General features: G+C 44.6%; 1 protein-coding gene across 4 annotated transcripts in view; it reads right to left on the bottom strand.

Annotated features, from left to right (window-relative positions):
• MTMR7 (myotubularin related protein 7) overlaps positions 1-19,924 on the bottom strand; it is a 99,018-nt gene that overhangs the window by 22,930 nt on the left and 56,164 nt on the right. For all 4 annotated transcript variants that reach the window (XM_036838548.1, XM_036838547.1, XM_036838550.1 and 1 more), the window contains 2 exons: positions 15,494-15,622; positions 8,607-8,741 (listed from right to left, as the gene is read on the bottom strand). In XM_036838548.1, coding sequence (XP_036694443.1) covers positions 8,607-8,741; positions 15,494-15,622 — 264 coding nt within the window. The remainder of the gene's footprint in view (positions 1-8,606; positions 8,742-15,493; positions 15,623-19,924) is intronic.

The following is a 19,924-nucleotide window of genomic DNA, read 5'->3' as shown; positions in this document are numbered from 1 at the left end:
TTTAAATCTCCAGAGAGGATTTTTTTCTACCACATTCATTATCATAATTTCATATATAAAAAGTCACGGTTCCTAGTGCAAACTGGGTTAAATGGTAATGGACTTTGAAGAAGAAATTTATGATATGCAAACTTCTGCCTTATTCCTGTGTAACTAAAATCAAGAAGGGGACAAGCCCTGCCTTAGCTGAGAAATACACAGATTTCTAGAATGAATGTATTATTGTGAATACTCCATTCCTGCTGTTCAGCTAAGCGGGCCATCACATCCTAGACATCAGTATTCACGGACCATTCTCTTCCTCTGCCCACAAAGGGCAGCAGGGCTAGCCCAGGCAGAGCACTCACCACCAAAAAAATATCAGTTTTTAGGACCACAATGCAGCACTCGGGGGACAGTCATACTTTTCAAAAATCTAAGCTTAAAAAAGCCAAGTTAAGTTAAAAGCATACATATTTTTTGACCCAGATTGCCTATGTGTGAGAGTCTGACACTATTAAAATACCAGCACATAAAGACAGACGTCCAAGGATGTTTACTGCAATCTTTTTTTTTTTTTTAATAATAGTTGAGAGTAAAAAAAACAGAAAACCTATGAATATCTCCATAGGGCCATGATTGGATGAATTATGGTATATTCATACCCTGGACTTCTAATAGGCTCAAGTAGAGACACAGAGATAGAGATAGACAGATATATAGATGTCTAGATATTGCGAGGGGAGGGAGGGAGGAGGGAAAGAAAACAAAGAGGAGAGGGGAGGGAGGGGAGAAGAGAGGAGATACTGGGCCATGACATGTGAAGTGAAAAGAGTAAGCTCCAGAATAATATTCATACGATTCTCCCATTTTTTGTAAAACAAGCCGACCTACAGACACGCGTTTACGTTTATGCATGCTGGGTTAAGCAGAACAGAAACGAATGGAAGGCTATACCAATTTAGCAGCTGTTGCAGCAGACAGACAGAGGTGGCACGTGTGGGGAGCGGCTACCAATACTACTCCAGATGCTCCTACAGGCTTTGCTACAAACCAGATATAGTGGGTTTGTAACTTAAGTAACAGAAAAAAAACATATGGCAGGCCCCTCAGTTTCCTGCTCCGCGATTCAGCTCACGTGACATCAGCTGGGGCACGCCCCACTACCCTGTTTCCCATTTACGAAAAGATCGTCCCCTTTTTCTCCCAGGCATGCTATGAGAAGGATAAAGGGTTTGGTCTCAATAAAGAAAAAAAATATAAAAATAGTGTTATTTTTAAGACAACTGATGTTCATGCTTTAAATTTTAAAAATATTTTAAGAGGAAAATTTTTCTAAAATTACCTATAGACATTGTTCTTTTGAAACATACTATTATAAAAATATCACTGGTTTGTATAATTATTTTCCAAAGTTGCTGGCTTATTCTTTACAAGCTTCATAAATAAAATGGTTAATAGGATACGTGTAAGTATCTTTATGTTACATGAACCTTATGTTTATTCTGTATCTTGAATAATTCAAGTTAAGCCTTCTCACCACATAGCATACTCTTTTTAAACAGTGCAGTGAATAAAAACCAGAACACTATTATTACTTTAATCTATAATTAGGACCCTATGTTCACATTTTTTAGTAGTTGATTACCTATGACCTGGGAGAATTTATCGATGGTCTTCTTTAAAAGCAAAGGAGCCACAAAAGATGGCCTCTTAAAAGTCAACGGTACTTCTCATGATGAACAGAAGGTGGCAATATTTAATCTACCATCCAAAGTGTACTTTCTCAAGGTTTCCACACATTTTACAGGCCCTGTCAGGATAATGGGGCACCAGCTGACCCTTCAAAGCAGGAAATACAGTTTCATAATTAATAAAAAATTCAGAAGCGATCTTGGACCTATATGTATATTCATTCAGATAGAGTATCTCTTATATAAATAAAACACTAAGTCTAGTTTGGTGCCCTGTCCCTTAGGCTGAGAACTCCATTTCACAGGCAAGAAACAAGCTGTTCATTTCAGCTCCTAAAAGTTCTCAAATAGTGAAAAAAAACAACCTCAAAAGGTCACATACTACATGTTTTCAATTACAGAACGTTCTTGAAATGACAAACTTACAGAGGTGGAGAACAGATTAGTGGTTATTTGTGGTGATGTAATTGTTCTGTATCTTGACTGTGGTACTGGATATACAAACATACATATGTGATAAGACTTTACAGAGCTAAACACACACACACACACACACACACGACTACAGTAAAACTGGGAAAATCGGAACAAGATTGGTGGATTTTATCAATGTCAGTATCCTGGTTGCAATACTGTACACAGCTTTGCAAGATGTTATCACTGGGGGAAAGTGGGTAAAACGTACAAGGCATCCTTCTGTATTATTTCCTACAACTTCATGTGAATCTACAATTATCTCAAAATAGAAAGTCTAATTTAAAAAAAAAAATTCTCAAACAGATAAAACAATGGAGGTAACTGCATTCCAGTTTCAACCTATGCTTAAAGAACACAACAGACAACTGAAAGGTGGTACTGGAAAAAGTGCCCTGTTTTCTAATCCAAGGTCACTCTGCTATTTGATCATCTCAGCATCTTTGGGTGCAAAAAAGCTCATAAGTGAAACAAAAAAATTCACTCACTCTCAACAAACACTTAACGAACACCTACTGTGTGCCAGGCACTGAATGGAATAAAAACGTGAATAAGAAGTGGTTCCAGCCACCACAAGCTTATCATCAAGTGTGGAAGTGCAAGCACACAGCACCAAATAACGACAGATAATACCCACCAGGACTGGGCAGGAGCTGAGAGCCTGGTAGAGGCGGTGGCAGTAGTTAGAATTTGGAACAGCCCCATGTGGCCTAGGGCATCAGGGGTAACGTTTCATGATGGGAGGACTTGAGATGGGCTTTAATAACCAGGAAGCATGGAGAGAAAGGGGGGGGGGACATCCCAGATGAAGCGATGAGAAAGGGAAGAGGTAGGGGACCAAATCAAAGAAGCAGGTGGGTATCAGTGAATCAACCAGTGCGAGCATAGCAGAAGGTTCAAGTCTGGCGGCAGCAGCAAGAAAGGAGGCTAGAAATTATTAGGGTCCCCTACACACAAGCTGAATTAAGAAGTTCTCACTTTATCTGTGGCAGTAGAGAGCCACTGAAGGCTTCTGAGCAGCCTTAGTTGAAACATTTGAGATTTAGTATCCATGACAGAGAAGACCCACTGGAGTGGGGCAGAGGACGTGAGCTCCACAGGAAGGTGCCTGATGCCATCTATGGCCGGAACCCTGTGCATCAAGCTGGCACAGAGCAGGCACTCAGTGAAGATCTACTGACGGGCTGACCGACCAAACAAATGCGTAACAGAGTGAGGCTGAGAGGTGAACAGGCCAAGAACGTTAAAAAAAGAACCGAATCAGATTCTTTCCCCCCCAGTCTTAAATCATCAATCAAACACATCAAAATCATGGAAACTCAGTCAACCATAATCTGCATATCAAGTTAAAGGTCAGCCTGGTCACCATCTCAGCCTCGGAGTCTATTTCAGCAGAGCACATTCTGTACCTGAATGACAGGACCTGATCTGACGTGGCTGGAAAATGAGAATTGAAGTTGATCTTGGCAGGAGGACTGGACCATGGTCTAGCCTGCAGTGTCAATTAATGGTCCTTTTCTCTCCCTGCATCTGTATCTGGTGAAATGAAGAATCTTATCTTGTGATATAAACATGAAAATAAGAGATGATTTTACTTCTTGCAACTACTGTCTACAACTGTGCTAATCAAAATCCTCCTTTCCTACCCCTGAAGGAAGAATTAATAACTTTTGGAATACAATCAGATAGGAAATCACCGTCCAGCTCAACTGAAAATCCCAACCCCATATATGATGCAGAATTTTCTCCTTCTCTTATTAGAGGCCGTTTGGACTGGTGAGGGGTCTGCTTTGGTACCTTCCTTTTCTTCCTTCTTCTAGCTCTATCTTTATATGGGGAGGGGGAGGGAGAGAGGGGGATAAAAGAGGAGGTAGATATCTCTTTGCAAAGCTGGACGAGACTGCTGTTCTCTCTCCATTGGTCGTCACTGCTTTTCCGGTTAACACTTGCTGACCAGCGCTGCCCTCTCTGGCATTAAGTGTCCATATCCTAGGGCAAGTCTGTGGGCTCCTGGGAGGAGGAGGCACACAGCTCGCTGACATGGAGACCCACCTTGGCTTGAGCCTGTTCCGAGGCCCCCGGCTTCCCTCCCCAGCACGTACCCCACAGTCAGCCGCAGCTGGGAACCTCCAGTTGGGGGGTGGGGGCCGGGCCTCCGCAAGACGGCTCACGTACAACTTTCTTTCTCAGTGTTCACTGGACCCACAGGTCCCCCCTCCATCCCTGTCCTGCCAAAAAGGGAGAGCAGATGCCCCACTGCCACTAAATGCCACGGTCGCTCCCCTTCCCCTGCTCACTGCCACAGTGGAACTAGTCGGCCACACGTCCCACACGGAAGTGACCTCCTAGCTGCCCCTCTGTCACGCACCCCGATCTCTGCAACAGATACTCCCAGATCCCCTCCTCACAGGATTCAGTGAGAGGAAACCACCTACTTACTGATTCCAGAGACACAGAAAAACTTCCAACATGACCTCCTCCTGTTTCACAGCTAAAGAATGGCTCACAAGGTGAAATCAGAGGCCATTTCACCACAAAGCTGTCTTTGGAGAAGGAGCCAGGACAAGGGGCCGGGCGTTAGCTGAGCCCCTGGCCGGCCTGCTCGCCCCTTCCCTCCACAGCCCGGCACCCCTCCCAGGCCGCCGGCGTCAGAGCCCGGCTCACATCTCCTGCCCCGGCCTGAGTGTGTACGAGCCTGTGGTTGGTCCTTCAGCTCCGAGTCTCCAGCCTCACTGCAGATGTGCTCGGAAGGGGGAACCCTGTGGAACCTGACGGTGGACCCAAGGCTTCCCTGGATATCGCTGTCCACAGACCGTGATCAAACAGAAGTAGCGTGGGCTCGGGTGCCAGATAAGCTGAGATTTGAACGGCTTGACCTTGGACGCATGACTGAACCTCTCTCAATCTGAGACCTTACCCATAAAAAGAAAAGAACAGCTCCTAATTTGCAGGAGTATTATAAGAATTGAATGCAAAAGTGCCTGGCATTTTTACAAGCTCAGCAAAGTCCCAGAACAAAGTAATGTTAAAGTCATGAGCGAGGCTGAGACAGAAGGGGTTCGATATCACATTAAAATCCAACAACTATGGCATCAACATGATCTCCTATCTTCTTAATGCACCAAATTCTAGCAGCAACATGTGACCTCGAGGGTATGTTTTTTCTTAACAGATACTCAGTTCATGCTGAGGCCCTCACTGCCTTTGCCTCCTGAGATTTTAATATCAACAAGCAATGCAGAAGCTTTCATCTGAACAGGCAGCATCTGGGGCGAGCCTTGCTCCAAGGACAAGAATGACTTCTAGCCTTTCTCCTTTTCAGTAAACCTGTGAGCAAACCTGGCCAGGGCCCGTCTGTCTGTCCACCACCCACAGCAAACATGGACCTGGTCTCCTGGCTACTGAGGAATAAAAATCGACAGATGTGATCTTTAAAAGAATGAGAGCTCTAAGCAAACAGGTGAAGACTCCTGTGAAGGTGTGTGCGCCTGGGGAAATAGGAAGAGGGCACGACTTGTGTGAGACACCAATTTTCTTTAAGGGATCAGCAACCAACTTCTTATCGCCAAGAGCAAACGCACTCAGTGCTAAATATACCCTTCACGTCAAATCCTCTGGATTAATTTATTTTACATCTGGACTATGCCTGGCTCAACAGCTGCCACATTTCCCGGAAGGTTTGCATAGCGTAGTGCACGCTTGGGTCGTTGGCCCTTAAAGCAGCAGGCGAACCTGTCTGCCTCTATTTAAATCTAGGAGAATAGGATCGGAGAAGGGCACCCCAATTCACTTTAAAGGCCCTGTCTTTCCATCCTTTTCTTATCTTGTCTTCAGTACGTGTGTCTAAGACAGGCATTCATTCAGTTGTCTCTGACTGTTAGGAAATTCAGAGCAGCTCCACTGTCCTGACGCAAAAGGCACAATGACGGGAGGGAAAGAGTCAATGCGAGAAGGATGAAGCAGAGAGAAAGCACAAATCGAAAGAGAGCAGTAAAAGTCAGAGCCTGGCATCTTTCGAGTGAAAACCTGCAAGCAGAGAAACTATTTCTTTCCCAGTCTGAAGCTCTTCCCTGCTGTGCTTTGAAAATCTGTCCAAAAGCAAGGGAATCCTTTACCTGTCATCTACTAGAATGTGATCCAGCTGCAACATGTTTTGTCCTTGGCCTGCAAGGTTGGTCTGCTGATCTGGCATCTGAGAGTAACTCATCCTCACTGCCCACCCCTCCACGGCCATCCCACAGCTACCCTCCCATTAGAGAGGAAGGGACTGTTCTGAGGGCAGTAATGTGAGTGATCTTAGACTAGGAAGACATCAAACTTAGTGATCGAGACCGTGAATCACAATATTTAATGAAATGGGGCTCAGAGAAGCAGCGAAATTGCCAGGGTCTGAGTGGCTACACAATGGATAGTATCCAGTTTCCATGATTTCTCTTATCGGCCACGAGTATAGACCCTGTCTGTAATTACCCACTCCTAACATCAGTGTAGACTTTGAAGTGACTTGGGCCGTTGGTCATATTTCCTCCTTCCTGTTCTAATGTTTCTATGTCCTTATGTTCTTTTTTTTTTTGATAGCTTCTTTGACATAGAATTCACATGCCATACAATCTATCCATGTAAAGTATACAATTCAATGGTGTTTGGTATAGTCACAGAACTGTGAATATACCACGTCACCACAATCTATTTTTAGAACATCTTCATCACCCCAAAAAGAAACCCTCTACCCATCAGGTGTCGCCTCCCATTTCCTCCCATTCCCCTAGCCCTAGGCAACCACCACCCTGCCTGATGTCTCTACGGATTTGTCATAGAGACATTCATATAAATGGAATCATACAATATGTGATCCTCTGTGACTGACTTCTTTCACTTAGCCTAACACTTTCAAGGTTCATCCACGTTGTAGCACTTACCAGTACTTCATTCCTTTAGTAATAATAGCCAATAAATATTCCAGGGAATGGATATACCATATTTTATTAATCCATTCTCAGCTGATGGAATTTGGTTGTTTCTACTTTGGGGCTATTATTAACAATGAATATTCACTTAGAAGTTTCTGTGTGGACATATGTTTTCATTTTTCTTAAATTAGGAGTGGAATTACTGGGTCACATGGTAACTTTTATGTGTAACATTTTGAAGTCCTTATGTTCTTTCAACCTTTTTATGATTAAAAATTCTTTCACACTGTAATTTACAAAATAAAGGTTTCTTAAAATCCTCCTCTCACCTCACAAGAAAAGCCACTGTTAACAGTTTACTATACATACCCTCAAACTTTTTTCAATGAAAAACTATAGAACAACGTATAATTTGTATAATTTAATTATTGTTCCATACATGGCATTACAGATTTCCTGTAGCTCACTCTTGCTGCTTCATGGTATAGCCTGGACCTGTTCCACACCCACGTGGAGAAACAACATGCAGCTCTCTCTCACAGTCACAGGCCCAGGTATATTTTCATAACTGGCAAGGAATTCCTGTGCCAAATATGTTGAATAAAGGCCATTTCTCTCTGTCACCTCATTTTGTCCCATATATTCCATGCCCCTGTAGGTGATTTTGTTTCCATGTATTCAATGGCACATCCCTCTGAGGACTTCATGTGTTGGCTGGTTTACAAAGAAATGGGTCTAAGGAGTGAAATTACAAATTATACTTGACCTAACCCTGACTAGTGTCAAGAACATATCAAGCTGAGTGGGTGGTAAGCGTAAGATGGACTTGGTCCACCCGTTGATAACTAGATTATTTCCTGTTGTTCTATTAAATTATAAAATTAATATATGAATACCTGAGTACTTATAAAATAATATTTTCAAACGAGGTAAGTAGAAAGTTCTCTACCTCCCCCAAGCCTCCCCACCTTCTCCATGCAATTTTAATAGGTTAGTGTTTATCCTTCCAGATCTTTTTCTATTTTAAGTTTTTACCAACCTATAGTTTGGTTTTTCCGTAGACACAGTAGTATACATATTAATTGGTGACTTTTCTTTTTTTACTTAACATTACATTTTGTAAATCTTTCCAAGTCATAGCTACAGAGCACTACAAGTGGAATTTGCAATAGAAGAGGTGAATATCTCACAAAAACAGAACTGTAGGAATTCCACAGAGAAGAAAAGGTCCTTTTATAAACAAACCAAAAAAATAATTTGGTATATTTAGGAGAGTCATCTCCAACACGAAACCACACTTTCATCGTGTGCGCTATGTACCAAGCACAATGCTCAGAGCAGGGGAAATATCCAAAGTACCTGCCGACGTCAGGCCCTCCAGGAGCTCCGGGGCCCCAGAAGGCAGCTGAGCAGGGCAGCTACGCACGGCTGTGCAAAGGGAAACAGCCCCCCTGCAGATGGGGCTCCCTGAGCGGGTCAGGGAGCATGGCCTCATCTCGCATTCCATGACTCAGAGCGGCAAAGACCACATCAGCGTGGTGACACCTACTTTAGGCCGAGTGTCCACGACGTAAATGAAGTCGCTTCCCGGGCTGGCCTTCCTGATGGCCTGGAGCATCTGCTCGTCTTCCAGGCACCGGGCACTGAAGCCAGACAGGGGCTGGCTGCTCCGGCAGATGGAGACCTGGGGGGAAGCAAGGCAGCAGCATCAGGCAGCAGTGCGACGGCACCTCCCCGCAACCCTCAAGACCATCCCCACAGCAAGGCCCCAGAGCTCACTGACGCCCACCACTAGCTCGTAAAAGTATCAGTGCCTTCTGGAGACCGAGGTTGCCTTCTTTCTAATTCAAGTCAAGAAACCACTACATGGGCAAGTAGTGCAAAAAGTTTCTCTGTGTAAGAAATTAGGAATGTGTAAGGATGTTTAGGTGGGACCCAAATTGTGAAACGTAAAGCCAGTTAAATATCCTACTTTCCTCTTCACCACTACTCTTTCATCTTCCTGCCAAAGTAGAAATATAAAGTAAGTAACTATTCTCCTAAAATTTATAAAAATTATAAAAGTGACTTCTTTAGTGTTTCCGTCATTTACTAGCCCATTTAGAAACATCACAAATACCGAAAACCAATTCTAACCCTAAATGGGGGCGTTTTCACGGTGACAAAGCCCAGGCAGCTGCTAGCTTCTAAGGACGGCAGGCGTGGACCTGGGCTGACCAGGTAAGCTGGAAGCAAGGTCTTTCTGGGGAACTGATCTGCGTTCTATTCTTCGATTTCCCTACTCTGCGGTTCTAAGAGTACACCACACCACTGCCCTGGTGATGCAGTGGTTGAGAATCCGCCTGCCAACGCAGGGGACACAGGTTCAAGCCCTGGTCCGGGTAGATCCCACATGCCGTGGAGCAGCTGGGCCTGTGCACCACAGCTACTGAGCCTGCGCTCTAGAGCTTGCGAGCCACAACTACTGAGCCCACGTGCTACAACTACTGAAGCCCACGCGCCTAGAGCCCGTGTTCCGCAACAAGAGAAGCCACCGCCATGAGAAGCCCGCGCACCGCAACGAGGAGTAGCCCCCGCTCGCCGCAACTAGAGAAAGCCCGTGCACAGCAACGAAGACCCAACGCAGCCAAAAATAAATTAATTAAAAAAATATATATACACAACAGCATAAACAATATACATAACAGCATAAACATTTCCCTGAGTTATTAATAGGTGAGTATAGCCACAACCTCACAGCTGTAAAACTTACACTTCTGTGGGCAAAGTACTTTTTATGGATTTAGATTTATTTTAACATTTAAATTGAACTGAAATCACCAAATACAATCTAGGAATGACTCTTCTGAAGAACGTACACTGAGCCCAGGCGCCCCCTGTGTAAGAGGATGCAGGCAGCCCCCCGGCTCGGGGCAGACTGAGCAGGGAAACCTCACCTGAAAAGAGCCGTGGCCCAGCCCGTTCAGGGCGCCCGCATGCAGGGCTTCATCCTGGAAGCCACTCCAGCTCTGAGTCCAGCACAGCTTAACTGTCCTTAAAGCCCACGCCAGCACTCCTTAGCCAGGGTTTGGGTTTCTCCAGAAAAGGTGAGCTTTGGCACTCCTCACTGGAGAAGGCAGGGATGGTTCTTACTAACTATATGATCCTCCAGCAGAGAACCTCCTGGCAGGACCGAGAACTGCAGACAAGTAACCGGGCAACCGCCCGAAGGTTCCAGTACCTTCTGTGACAGAGAGGGGCAATTACTGAGGGGCTCCAGGAACTCTGTGCCTGCAGCCAGAATTCAGGGGGCCGGTGCCTGCGGAGTGGGAAGCAAAGCAAAGGGGCAAGAGAGCGGCTCCAGGGCTGCTGAACTCTCGAGCTGTTGGCAGCAGAAGTCCAACCACAGAGTGGAGGAGAAAGGGCCCCGGGGGTCTCACCGTGGACGGGAGGCCGGCCAGCAAGGGGACGGCCAGGAGCAAGGCAAAGTGACGGCAGGGGCCAGAGGGGGCTTGGGGACAGCAGGAGAGCTGCACCGGATGCACGGAGTGAAGCGCCGCAGGCGGCTCTCCTGCGCTCATCCAGGCTCCTGTCTTCTGCGATGGGCAGAGGGGCCAGGTCAGCCGCTCTGACTGCAGAGAAAACAATTCTGAGCTGGCTTTGTCTGGCCTAAAGAAATACTAATTAAGGACAGCTACCATCAGGCAGTTTCTTAGATTCTATCAGAAGAGCTAGACGGGGAAGAGAACATATCTCAATGGGGAGAATTTGTCCAAGGAAGCATACGGCGCACCTAAACTCACTCAACTAGTGGAGGTCCAATCATGAAATGAAGCCAATTAGTGACAACTATTACTACTTACCTTCAGGCTGAGAGCAGTTTTCAGTGAAGGGTCAAGTCAGAACAGAGTTATACTATGAAATGTAGTTGATAAATTAAACCAAATACATTAAACAGACTACATGTTCATTTCTTTTTTTAATTTTTATTTATTTATTTATTTTTGTCTGTGTTGGGTCTTCGTTTCTGTGCGAGGGCTTTCTCTAGTTGCGGCAAGTGGGGGCCACTCTTCATCGCGGTGCGCGGGCCTCTCACTATTGCGGCCTCTCTTGTTGCGGAGCACAAGCTCCAGACGCACAGGCTCAGTAGCTGTGGCTCACGGGCCCAGCTGCTCCGCGGCATGTGGGATCTTCCCAGACCAGGGCTCGAACCCGTGTCCCCTGCATTGGCAGGCAGATTCCCAACCACTGAGCCACCAGGGAAGCCCCATGTTAATATCTTGTAGTTACATTCTCTTAATAATCTATAGACAGGCTCCAAACAGAATTCGTCACTGACTCAGTGATTGCTGGCATAGAGCTGTCCGCTCTGTAAAGAGTGGTGAGTGGTCTCTAAGTGCTCCGTCCACCCTATACACACCGCAGAGAGTCAGACTGTTGAGAGAACTGCACCATCACCTGGCAGCATTCCTTACTGATGTCAGCCTCCTGAGAGCAGAGATAAGACTCCTCAATGGTAAACTGTCATGAGAGCCTCATTTATAAAGGCTACTGATAATTAAAATAGCCAATATTTTTTGAATGCTTACTATGTGGTAGGCACTATTAGAAGAACTCTGTGTATTTTTATTTAATCTTCCCGACTACCATATACGGTAAGATCTATTATTTGCTCCATTTTATAGATGAGACAACCACAGCACAGAGAGGTAAAGGAACTTGCCCAATGTCACAGAGCTAGGAGTTGAATCCAAGCAAAATATTTCCTGAACCTGGATTCTGAACCAACATCATATAGCGCCCATGTGTGTAAATAAGTCAAGAAGCATGAGACAGAATTAAGAGGCAGGATTCAAAAAGATCTGGCTTTTAATCCAAGGTGTGTTCTCACTTCCTATATAATCTTAGGTAATTTACCTATCATCTCTGAACCTTGGTTTTTCTCATCTTTAATACAGGGATAATAATAATATCAAAACTACAGAGTGTGATAAGGTATATAACACTCCTAGAACTATGCCTAACACACAGTAAGTTTCAATAAACATTATTTATAAAAGAAGGGCAAGAAGGTCTATATTTTTCTTAAGGAAAATTGCCTCTTTGGAAATCTTTCAGACTTGGGCTTCCCAGAGATTTGCACTGTGATCTGGGGATACCATGCTATTAATGATTTAAAGCAGAACTGCTTTCTTAAAAATAATTAAAATATTTAGTAAGAAAGAACAAAGGACACAGCAGCTTCCAAACACAAGTGACACTGATACATCTCTAACTGTGATCTACAAAGCTGCTGGACGGTTTGATATCCAGAAGGATTCTGGATGGCTCTATATAACTCATGTGTGGTTTCAGGCCTGAAATTAACATTAAGAGCTGCCCCTAACAGCTGGTAAAATTGGGAGGGCCTCAAACGGCCAGCAGCAAGCTCCCGTCCATACTCTGCTTCCGTGGATAAAGTCCCCAGCTAAGCAACCCTTCTCCCAAAGGACCAGATGCACCTCCTTCTCATCCCTGAGTAGTGGGTTTCGTTCCCTGCCAGCCCATGGAATTACTCAAACCAGCCAATCACATGCTCTCCTGGGAACCAGGGGTCAACTCATCCTCCTGATACTACAAAGCCTGTCTCACACCATCTCTGCTGGTTCACTCTATTCCTGAGCGCAACCTTCCTACAGCCCTGCCTGGCATGCAGTGCCTTCCTCCCCTGGGCAGTGGCCATATGTAACTAATAAGCTGCTGTCAACCTCATTTGTCCAGTGTCAGATGTCATGTGTTCAGCCAGCCCAGTAACCCTAGGGCAGGAATCCTGACCTCATCAACGGGTGAACAGGAAGTGATTACAACACCATGTATGATAAAAGCTGGTCCAAAGGTAATTATGTACCATCAGCGGGGGAATTTATATCAAATGAGTCTCAACGGGGCTTCCTGTTCATGACATGAGGTACATGTCAAGCGTTTTCTTAATCTAATCACCAATTCCCACTACCCAACACCGGCCAACTCACCAAAATCTTCAGTGCTCCTTGGAACAAGGGGCTATGTGAGGAACAGAATTTAACTAGAAAATGTGATATTCTTATTCCCAAGCCTGAGTTCTACTGGTGTAGGAATACATACTCAAGTCTAAAAAGTCTAAAATCACAAAAAGGAAGAAAGAAAGGTCTGCAAACTTAGGTACTTTATAGTTGTTTACTTTTCACGGAAGATGCCTGGTTTATGTGTGGGTTTTTCTGAGCAAAAATAGCATGAAATACTGCACTGATATTTCCTGTGTCTCCCACCGAACCACAGAAATCCACCTTCGCTAATGCTATTTCCCGCTATAAAAATCCCTGGTCACCTTGGAAGCATTTACATAATTAACCTGGATATTAAAACCTGAGCATTGTTACAAAACCAAAAATTTGATCGTATTCTACCTGCAGCATAGATTTTAGGTCGCGGGGGTGGGAGAGTGGGCATGCATGTACGTGAAGTATTTCCCTGGGCAACCAGATACTTTAGCAATGCTTAGAAACCTTCTCTATTTTCATCTTGTAAGAAGAGCTAAAACTTAAAGTACTGTTTGCTTTAAAATTTTAAGTACAGGAAATCAATTATTTTTAACTATAACTGATGGCTGTGTGAGTTCATTTCCGGGCTTGGAGATCCAGTAAAGAACAGCGCACGAGAGCGGGAATGGGGTGATGAGGGTCCGACGTCAAGAGGCAAAGAAGCTGGCCTCTGTGGCCTAACGGCTAAAAATTCTATCCTATCCTCAGACATTACGTGTTTGCCCTTTATAATACTCACACTGACAAAAAATCCCTTTTCTCAAGAAAATCAAAACAGAAGGAAAAGAAGTAGGATAAGGACTAAGCTCACTTTTTAAACACCCGGTCCATCCCCACCTCTGACACAACAATAAATGATTCTCCCTCCCTCTCCTCTCTTACTTCTTTATCAAGGGATGCTACAAAAAAAGTAAATGTTACTGGCATCCTAAATTCAAATACAACATCATGAAATTCCACATCCCTTTTCATCCCATCATTTTTTTTTAAAAAAAGAGATTCACATCTTCCTTTGCCTCTCACCATTGGGCCAGCTCTGTGTAGGCTGAGATATATTTGGAGTCAAATAATACAGGACATTAATGAAATATCTGTCTTCTTTAGGCCATTTCAGAGCCGTGAGTGTAACTGAAAATAAGACCATTTATATCCTTTCAATGAACAGACCTTACCCTGCTGAGTTAATATCTCCCTTCAAAGTAGGCGCCACAGAAGGCGATATGCTTTACTCTGGCCAAGCTGGCACGGCTCAGTGTATTCTTGGAGGCCTCCTTTTAAGAGCGGACATAGGTCCTGCCCCACGCCCTGCCTATAGGTGCATGCACGGCACACACACTCACACACATCTGTTGCAATTGTTTATAGTTTGGCATTAAAGTCAAATGAGGCTATGTTATCTCACTTGAAAACTGAACGTTTTCTCCTGGCTAAAGTCACATGACCTCTAAAGCAGGTAAGGAAGATCATTCTTGTCTCCCCGAATTTATTTTCTCATCCTCCACAGAAATGGAATCACAGTTTTTAGCTGTGATTTACACGGTTACCCACAGGACTGTCTTTTCCCACCTGCCCTGTGCAGTTCTGATCAATAGGATGAGAGCAGTACTGTCACATGGCAGTTTGGGGAGCCTTCCTCCGAAAGCAGTGAGGGCACCACGGGGCCCCCTTCCACCTACTGCCGCGTGGAGGTCACGGCTGGTACTAAAGTCACCTCTCACACCACGTGATGAGGGCGACACCCCAGGGCTGGCAGAGCAGAAAGGTGCAAGGAGCTCGGGTCCCTGAGGGCTGAGTAGAGCAGAACCAGGACACCAGGCCCTGACTGCCGACCTGGGGAGTTTTATGTGAGAGAAAATAAAATTCTACCCTATTTAAGCCACGGTTACTTATGGTCTCTCTTAGTTGCAGACAAACCTAATTCTAGCTTTTACCAATATTATTTTAAAAAATGAAACTCACTCTCCATAAAGAAAGATTTCTTATACTGAAGATACAGAGAAAACATATTTATGTTCCATTTAAAAAAAGAAGGAAAAAGAACGTGCCACGGCTTTTAGGGGCTTTTCTAAAATAGGCATTCCGAAGGCTCTTCAGTACAGAGCCTCCCAAGGTGACCAGTTAGAAGAGAGGACGGCGCTCACTCAGACGATTAAGGTTAGGTGTGTTGTGACTCTTTCCCATTCCTTTATTGTCAAATAAACATGGAAGGTCAACTTCTACAGGAGATAAGGGTTTAAGCACAGTTGTGTTGTGTCATGTCGTACCACACACACAGCAATATCCACATACTTTAAAAAGAATTCAAACCCCCACACACAGCAGAAGCCCCTGGAAAAGGCCTGTTTATGATAAAAGAAGGAAAGCAAAGCATGAAACAAAAGCATGCCTTGAGACTTACGTGGTTATCTTTATAGTAGTAAGAAAGGGCAGGAAATCGCCGTCTGCTCCGGAATTTGGAACTCCCCACTATGATGTGTGCCGTGGCCGACTTGGGAACGTACAGTTGAGTAGGGTAAGAATCACAAACCTGTTGTGGAAAGCACAAGGGGATATTTTAGGCAATCTAGTCATGCTTTGCAAACTGCCACCAGAAATTCCATTTCACTGGGCTTACAGGTTGCATATTTAAGTTTTCTTAACCAAGTTAACAGAGCCACTTCAGAGAAATGAAGCGCTGGTTCTAAGAAATCACAGTGAAGCAAAGCAAGACACTAACATCCTGCCCTCAGGCGTTGCCCCTTCTCTCCAAGGGCTCTTTGTGGGAGGTAAGACAGTGACAAACGAGCATTTCTTTCATCGAAAAGGGACAAACTGCAATTCTGCATCCTGGCAACTGAGAAAACCTTAGCTGCCTGTTTAAGATAGCCTGACACTGGAAGACAATGTCCTAAAATGCCAGCACCAGTGGTGACCTCCTCAGGGCACCTTTCTGTCCCTGGCACACCCTCTGTGCGCTCCTATCTGAGGTGACAGTCAAGCCAACACCCTCCCCGGACATCTTCCCAAAGCCCACCCACTCTTCAGGGGCCGACCCAATTCCTCTCCCCTGCGCTCCCACCCTTCACCACACATTATAACAACCTTTTGTTTCTTACGTGACGATTTCAGAAGTGGTAAGAAATGATTTACCCTTTCTGTGCATCCCTGGCAGTGATTCCCCCAGTGGAAGCTCTGGCGCCTTGGAATGGTCTGGCAATTCTATCAGAAATCAGGGGTTTAAATCCTAGCTCCAACTTGCCAACTTCATGACCTTCAAGAAGTCAAACTACTGAGCACTTGCTATTCTCTAAAAGTGACACGGAACAGAAGTGACATCCCCCGGGGCTGATACAAGGACACCCGTGACAAGGCTCTTCATCAACCATTAATTCTGACAGAAGTGGGAATGGTGGCAACAGTAATAGTAGTCGACTTGTTGCTCGACACATATATTTCTTTGATGGCAGCCAATCCATCCTTTTGCAACACGAGGACCGTTTAGATGGCAGTTCCTGACCTTTGTTTATTTCCTAGAAGTCAAGCACCTTCTGGGGCGCTTCAAGAAGAGTCCTCAAGCAGGTATAGCAGCAGGGGAAATGTGTGTCTGCACGTCCTCTAACCATCCCGCCCGCCCTGACCACTCTGAACCACGGGACCGAAGGGCACGAGAACCCGTCACAAAGCTCACATCAGTTGTTCTGTGACGACGCCTCCCTCGCCTGCCCTCCTGCCTACCTTGTCTGCTTCCAGCCTGGGCACCACATTGAGCAGGAGACAGATGGGCCACAGAAGTGACGTTCCCAGGCCCAAAGCATTTCCCCAAAGGCATTTTAGGAAAGATTACCAAAGACGTCAACGTGGGCTCTGGCACTGAGACAAAAATCCCAGACCAAGAACAGATGGTCCAACCTACTTGGAACCTGAGATTTTACTGGAATTACTGCCCACAGACACTACACTTGCTTCCCTGCAAATCTGGTGTCAGGACCTCTCTGGAGTCAGGCAGCCAGAACATTACTACACGGACCACACCTGCGCGTCTGAGTTCAAGAGACATGTAGTCATTGCACCAGACTTAACAACGTTTTCTTAAAATAGCAGTTTTAAAAAGGACATTGGTAGGTTTTCAGTAAGTTGGGAATTACCTACTTTCTTTAACAGCACTAAGGAATCACAAAGTTATTTATGATTAAATGAAATAAGAATAATTAAGTCATGGCTGAGATTTCCCAACATGTTTACTGCATAGGCCCTTGGCCTTTCTGAATAGCACAGAGGTAAGTGGGATGGTAAATGCCGTGTCCATGTACGGCCTCCCAAGGTCAAAGGTGCCCAGCCTGGCTCAGTCACGGCCCCATGTGCACCCTCCCTGGTATGGGGCCAAGAGAGTAAACGCTCAGAGCCCACTCTCCCTGATACCCTCAGCCCCAACCGACTCAAGGACCTAAATGTGCTCTATCCACTCAGGGTCCTTCCTCTGCCCATGGAGAGCAGGGAAGACCCCCCCACCCTCTCAGAGCTCCATGGCTCTCCCTCTCCACAGAGCAGGAAACGTACAGCCGCGGGGCTGGCCTGCGCGAGGACCAGGAGCTCAACAACCTGAGCCCCGTCCAAGGCGGTCAGGCTGCACCAGCTTCCACGGCCTCCCTGCAGGGAACAGAATGTCACCAGTACAGGGACTCCCGCGCCCCCAGAGACGCCAAGAATCGGTGCTTCGATATGGTGCTCGGAAGATAGACTCACGGCGCCAGTTAACGGAGTTTCAAGATACCACTTCTTAACCAAGCTGGACAAAAGTAAATTCATCCTGCTTTCCTGACAGTAGACAGCACTTTGCAGTGGAAATTAAAACAACAGTCCTGGAGAGCACTGATGGCTATCACTTTTGCAGCAAGCTCACACAGCTGCAGTTAAAACTCTGACAACAAATAATGCACAGCGCAGTGCAATTTATGCCACCAGATTCCGAAACCTTAGCCGACTGAAGTGGATTAAGTTAAAACAATTCCTGCGTAATTTTTTTTTAATTAATAAGGGAACAATTTTCTTTGTCCTCCGCTAAATAAGCCTGCCTGGAGTGCCTGCATGTCTAGCTTCGCCTGGCCAAGAGGAATCTTTTTTGGTAATTCTTTCATTCATTCAGCAAGTTGTTTTTTTTTAACTGAAATATATTTAACATATAACACTGTATAATTTAAAGTGTAAAACATATTAATTTGATACATTTGTACATTGTAATACAACTGCCATTGTAGTGACAATTAGCACCTCTATCATGTTACATAATCATCCTTTTTAGTGGCTGGAATCATTAAGTTCTAGTTTCTTAGAAGTGTGATGATTATCATAGAATACTGGTGTCTATCAACAAAACTTTATTGAATCCTTATTATGTGTCAGGCAGTAGGTTAGGTGCTAGAGCAGTGATGAATAACAAAAGATTTACTGGTCTCAAGGAGTTCACATTCCCAGGAGTCTTTGATCTTTGTTGCCCTGGTTACAACCTCCCAATACATGTATTTACCACTGCAGCATAGTATCCATCTGAGGGCCAGCCAAGGCTCTGTATTTATTGAGGACCCATCACTCAGTTGAGCACTTTAGGGTGAGGGTTAGTTGTCAGGAACTGAGATATATCTATAAAGACAACGGTCTTCTTCAACATTTAAGACCTAAAATTTATTTCAAGGAATTTATGATGTAATGGGGAGAAGAAACGGGGTATGAGCAGCATGAAATGATTTATATATACATAAAATAATACATAATATATAAACTATAGCTGTAGAGAACTGAAATAAACAAGATTTTTTTAAATTACTGGTTTGGGTTATACTTTCAATTTTATTCCAAGAGAAATAGATTAAAATTTTAACCTAGTAATGAATGCCAATTATTTTATTTAAAGAAAGACAATTTTAAGAGTTAGGTTACAGAAAGGAAATCTTAGCTTAGAGAGTTAGATTACCAGAAGCAAGTGTCTTATAAACAGGGATAATAGCAGTGCGGATAGAGGTGGTGATGATAATAATAGTTAGCCTGCCCAAGACCACATGGAGAGAAAAGGGCAGCACCGGTTCTGGAACCTAAGTCTCTGTGCGCTATGTATGGTGTTATTTCCACCATGGACAAAAGCTTCTTCTCCATCAGATGACATCACTAGCCCCACTTACATCAAATAACTTGTGAAAAGAAAGAAATAACTCTTATAAAAGAAGGGAGGAGGGCTTCCCTGGTGGCACAGTGGTTGAGAATCCGCCTGCCAATGCAGGGGACACGGGTTCGAGCCCTGGTCTGGGAAGATCCCACATGCCGCGGAGCGATTAGGCCCGTGAGCTACAATTACTGAGCCTGCGCGTCTGGAGCCTGTGCTCCGCAACAAGAGAGGCCGCGATAGTGAGAGGCCCGCGTACCGCGATGAAGAGTGGCCCCCGCTCGCCGCAACTAGAGAAAGCCCTCGCACAGAAACGAAAACCCAACACAGTCATAAGTAAATAAATAAATAAAAATTTAAAAAAAAAAGAAGGGAGGAAAAAGTAGAGGTTTTTCTCAACCATGAGGTTAAAAGCAAAAGTAACGGATGATGACATAATCTTCCCAATGGACTAACAGTCAGAAATATTTTGATAGAACCAACTTTTATTATATTTTTTAACTGGTAACAAGTGAGGGTTCATCATCTTTCTCCCTATTTCAATGATATTTGTAAAATCAGAAAATCCCCTAGGTTTTCACCTTTTCTGTTTCAACACAGTTTGTTGATTGTTAGTTTGGGTTTGCTGTATATTACTTTTGGGAAAAAAATGCTGAGTAACTCATGTTTTGCAGTCTCTATACTGTAGGACTTAAG

Source organism: Balaenoptera musculus, chromosome 21 (assembly GCF_009873245.2).
Source record: "Balaenoptera musculus isolate JJ_BM4_2016_0621 chromosome 21, mBalMus1.pri.v3, whole genome shotgun sequence".
Classification (NCBI taxonomy): domain Eukaryota; kingdom Metazoa; phylum Chordata; class Mammalia; order Artiodactyla; family Balaenopteridae; genus Balaenoptera; species Balaenoptera musculus.
The sequence above is the reverse complement of the archived record's forward strand: the minus strand, read 5'-3'. Positions and strand labels throughout refer to the sequence as shown.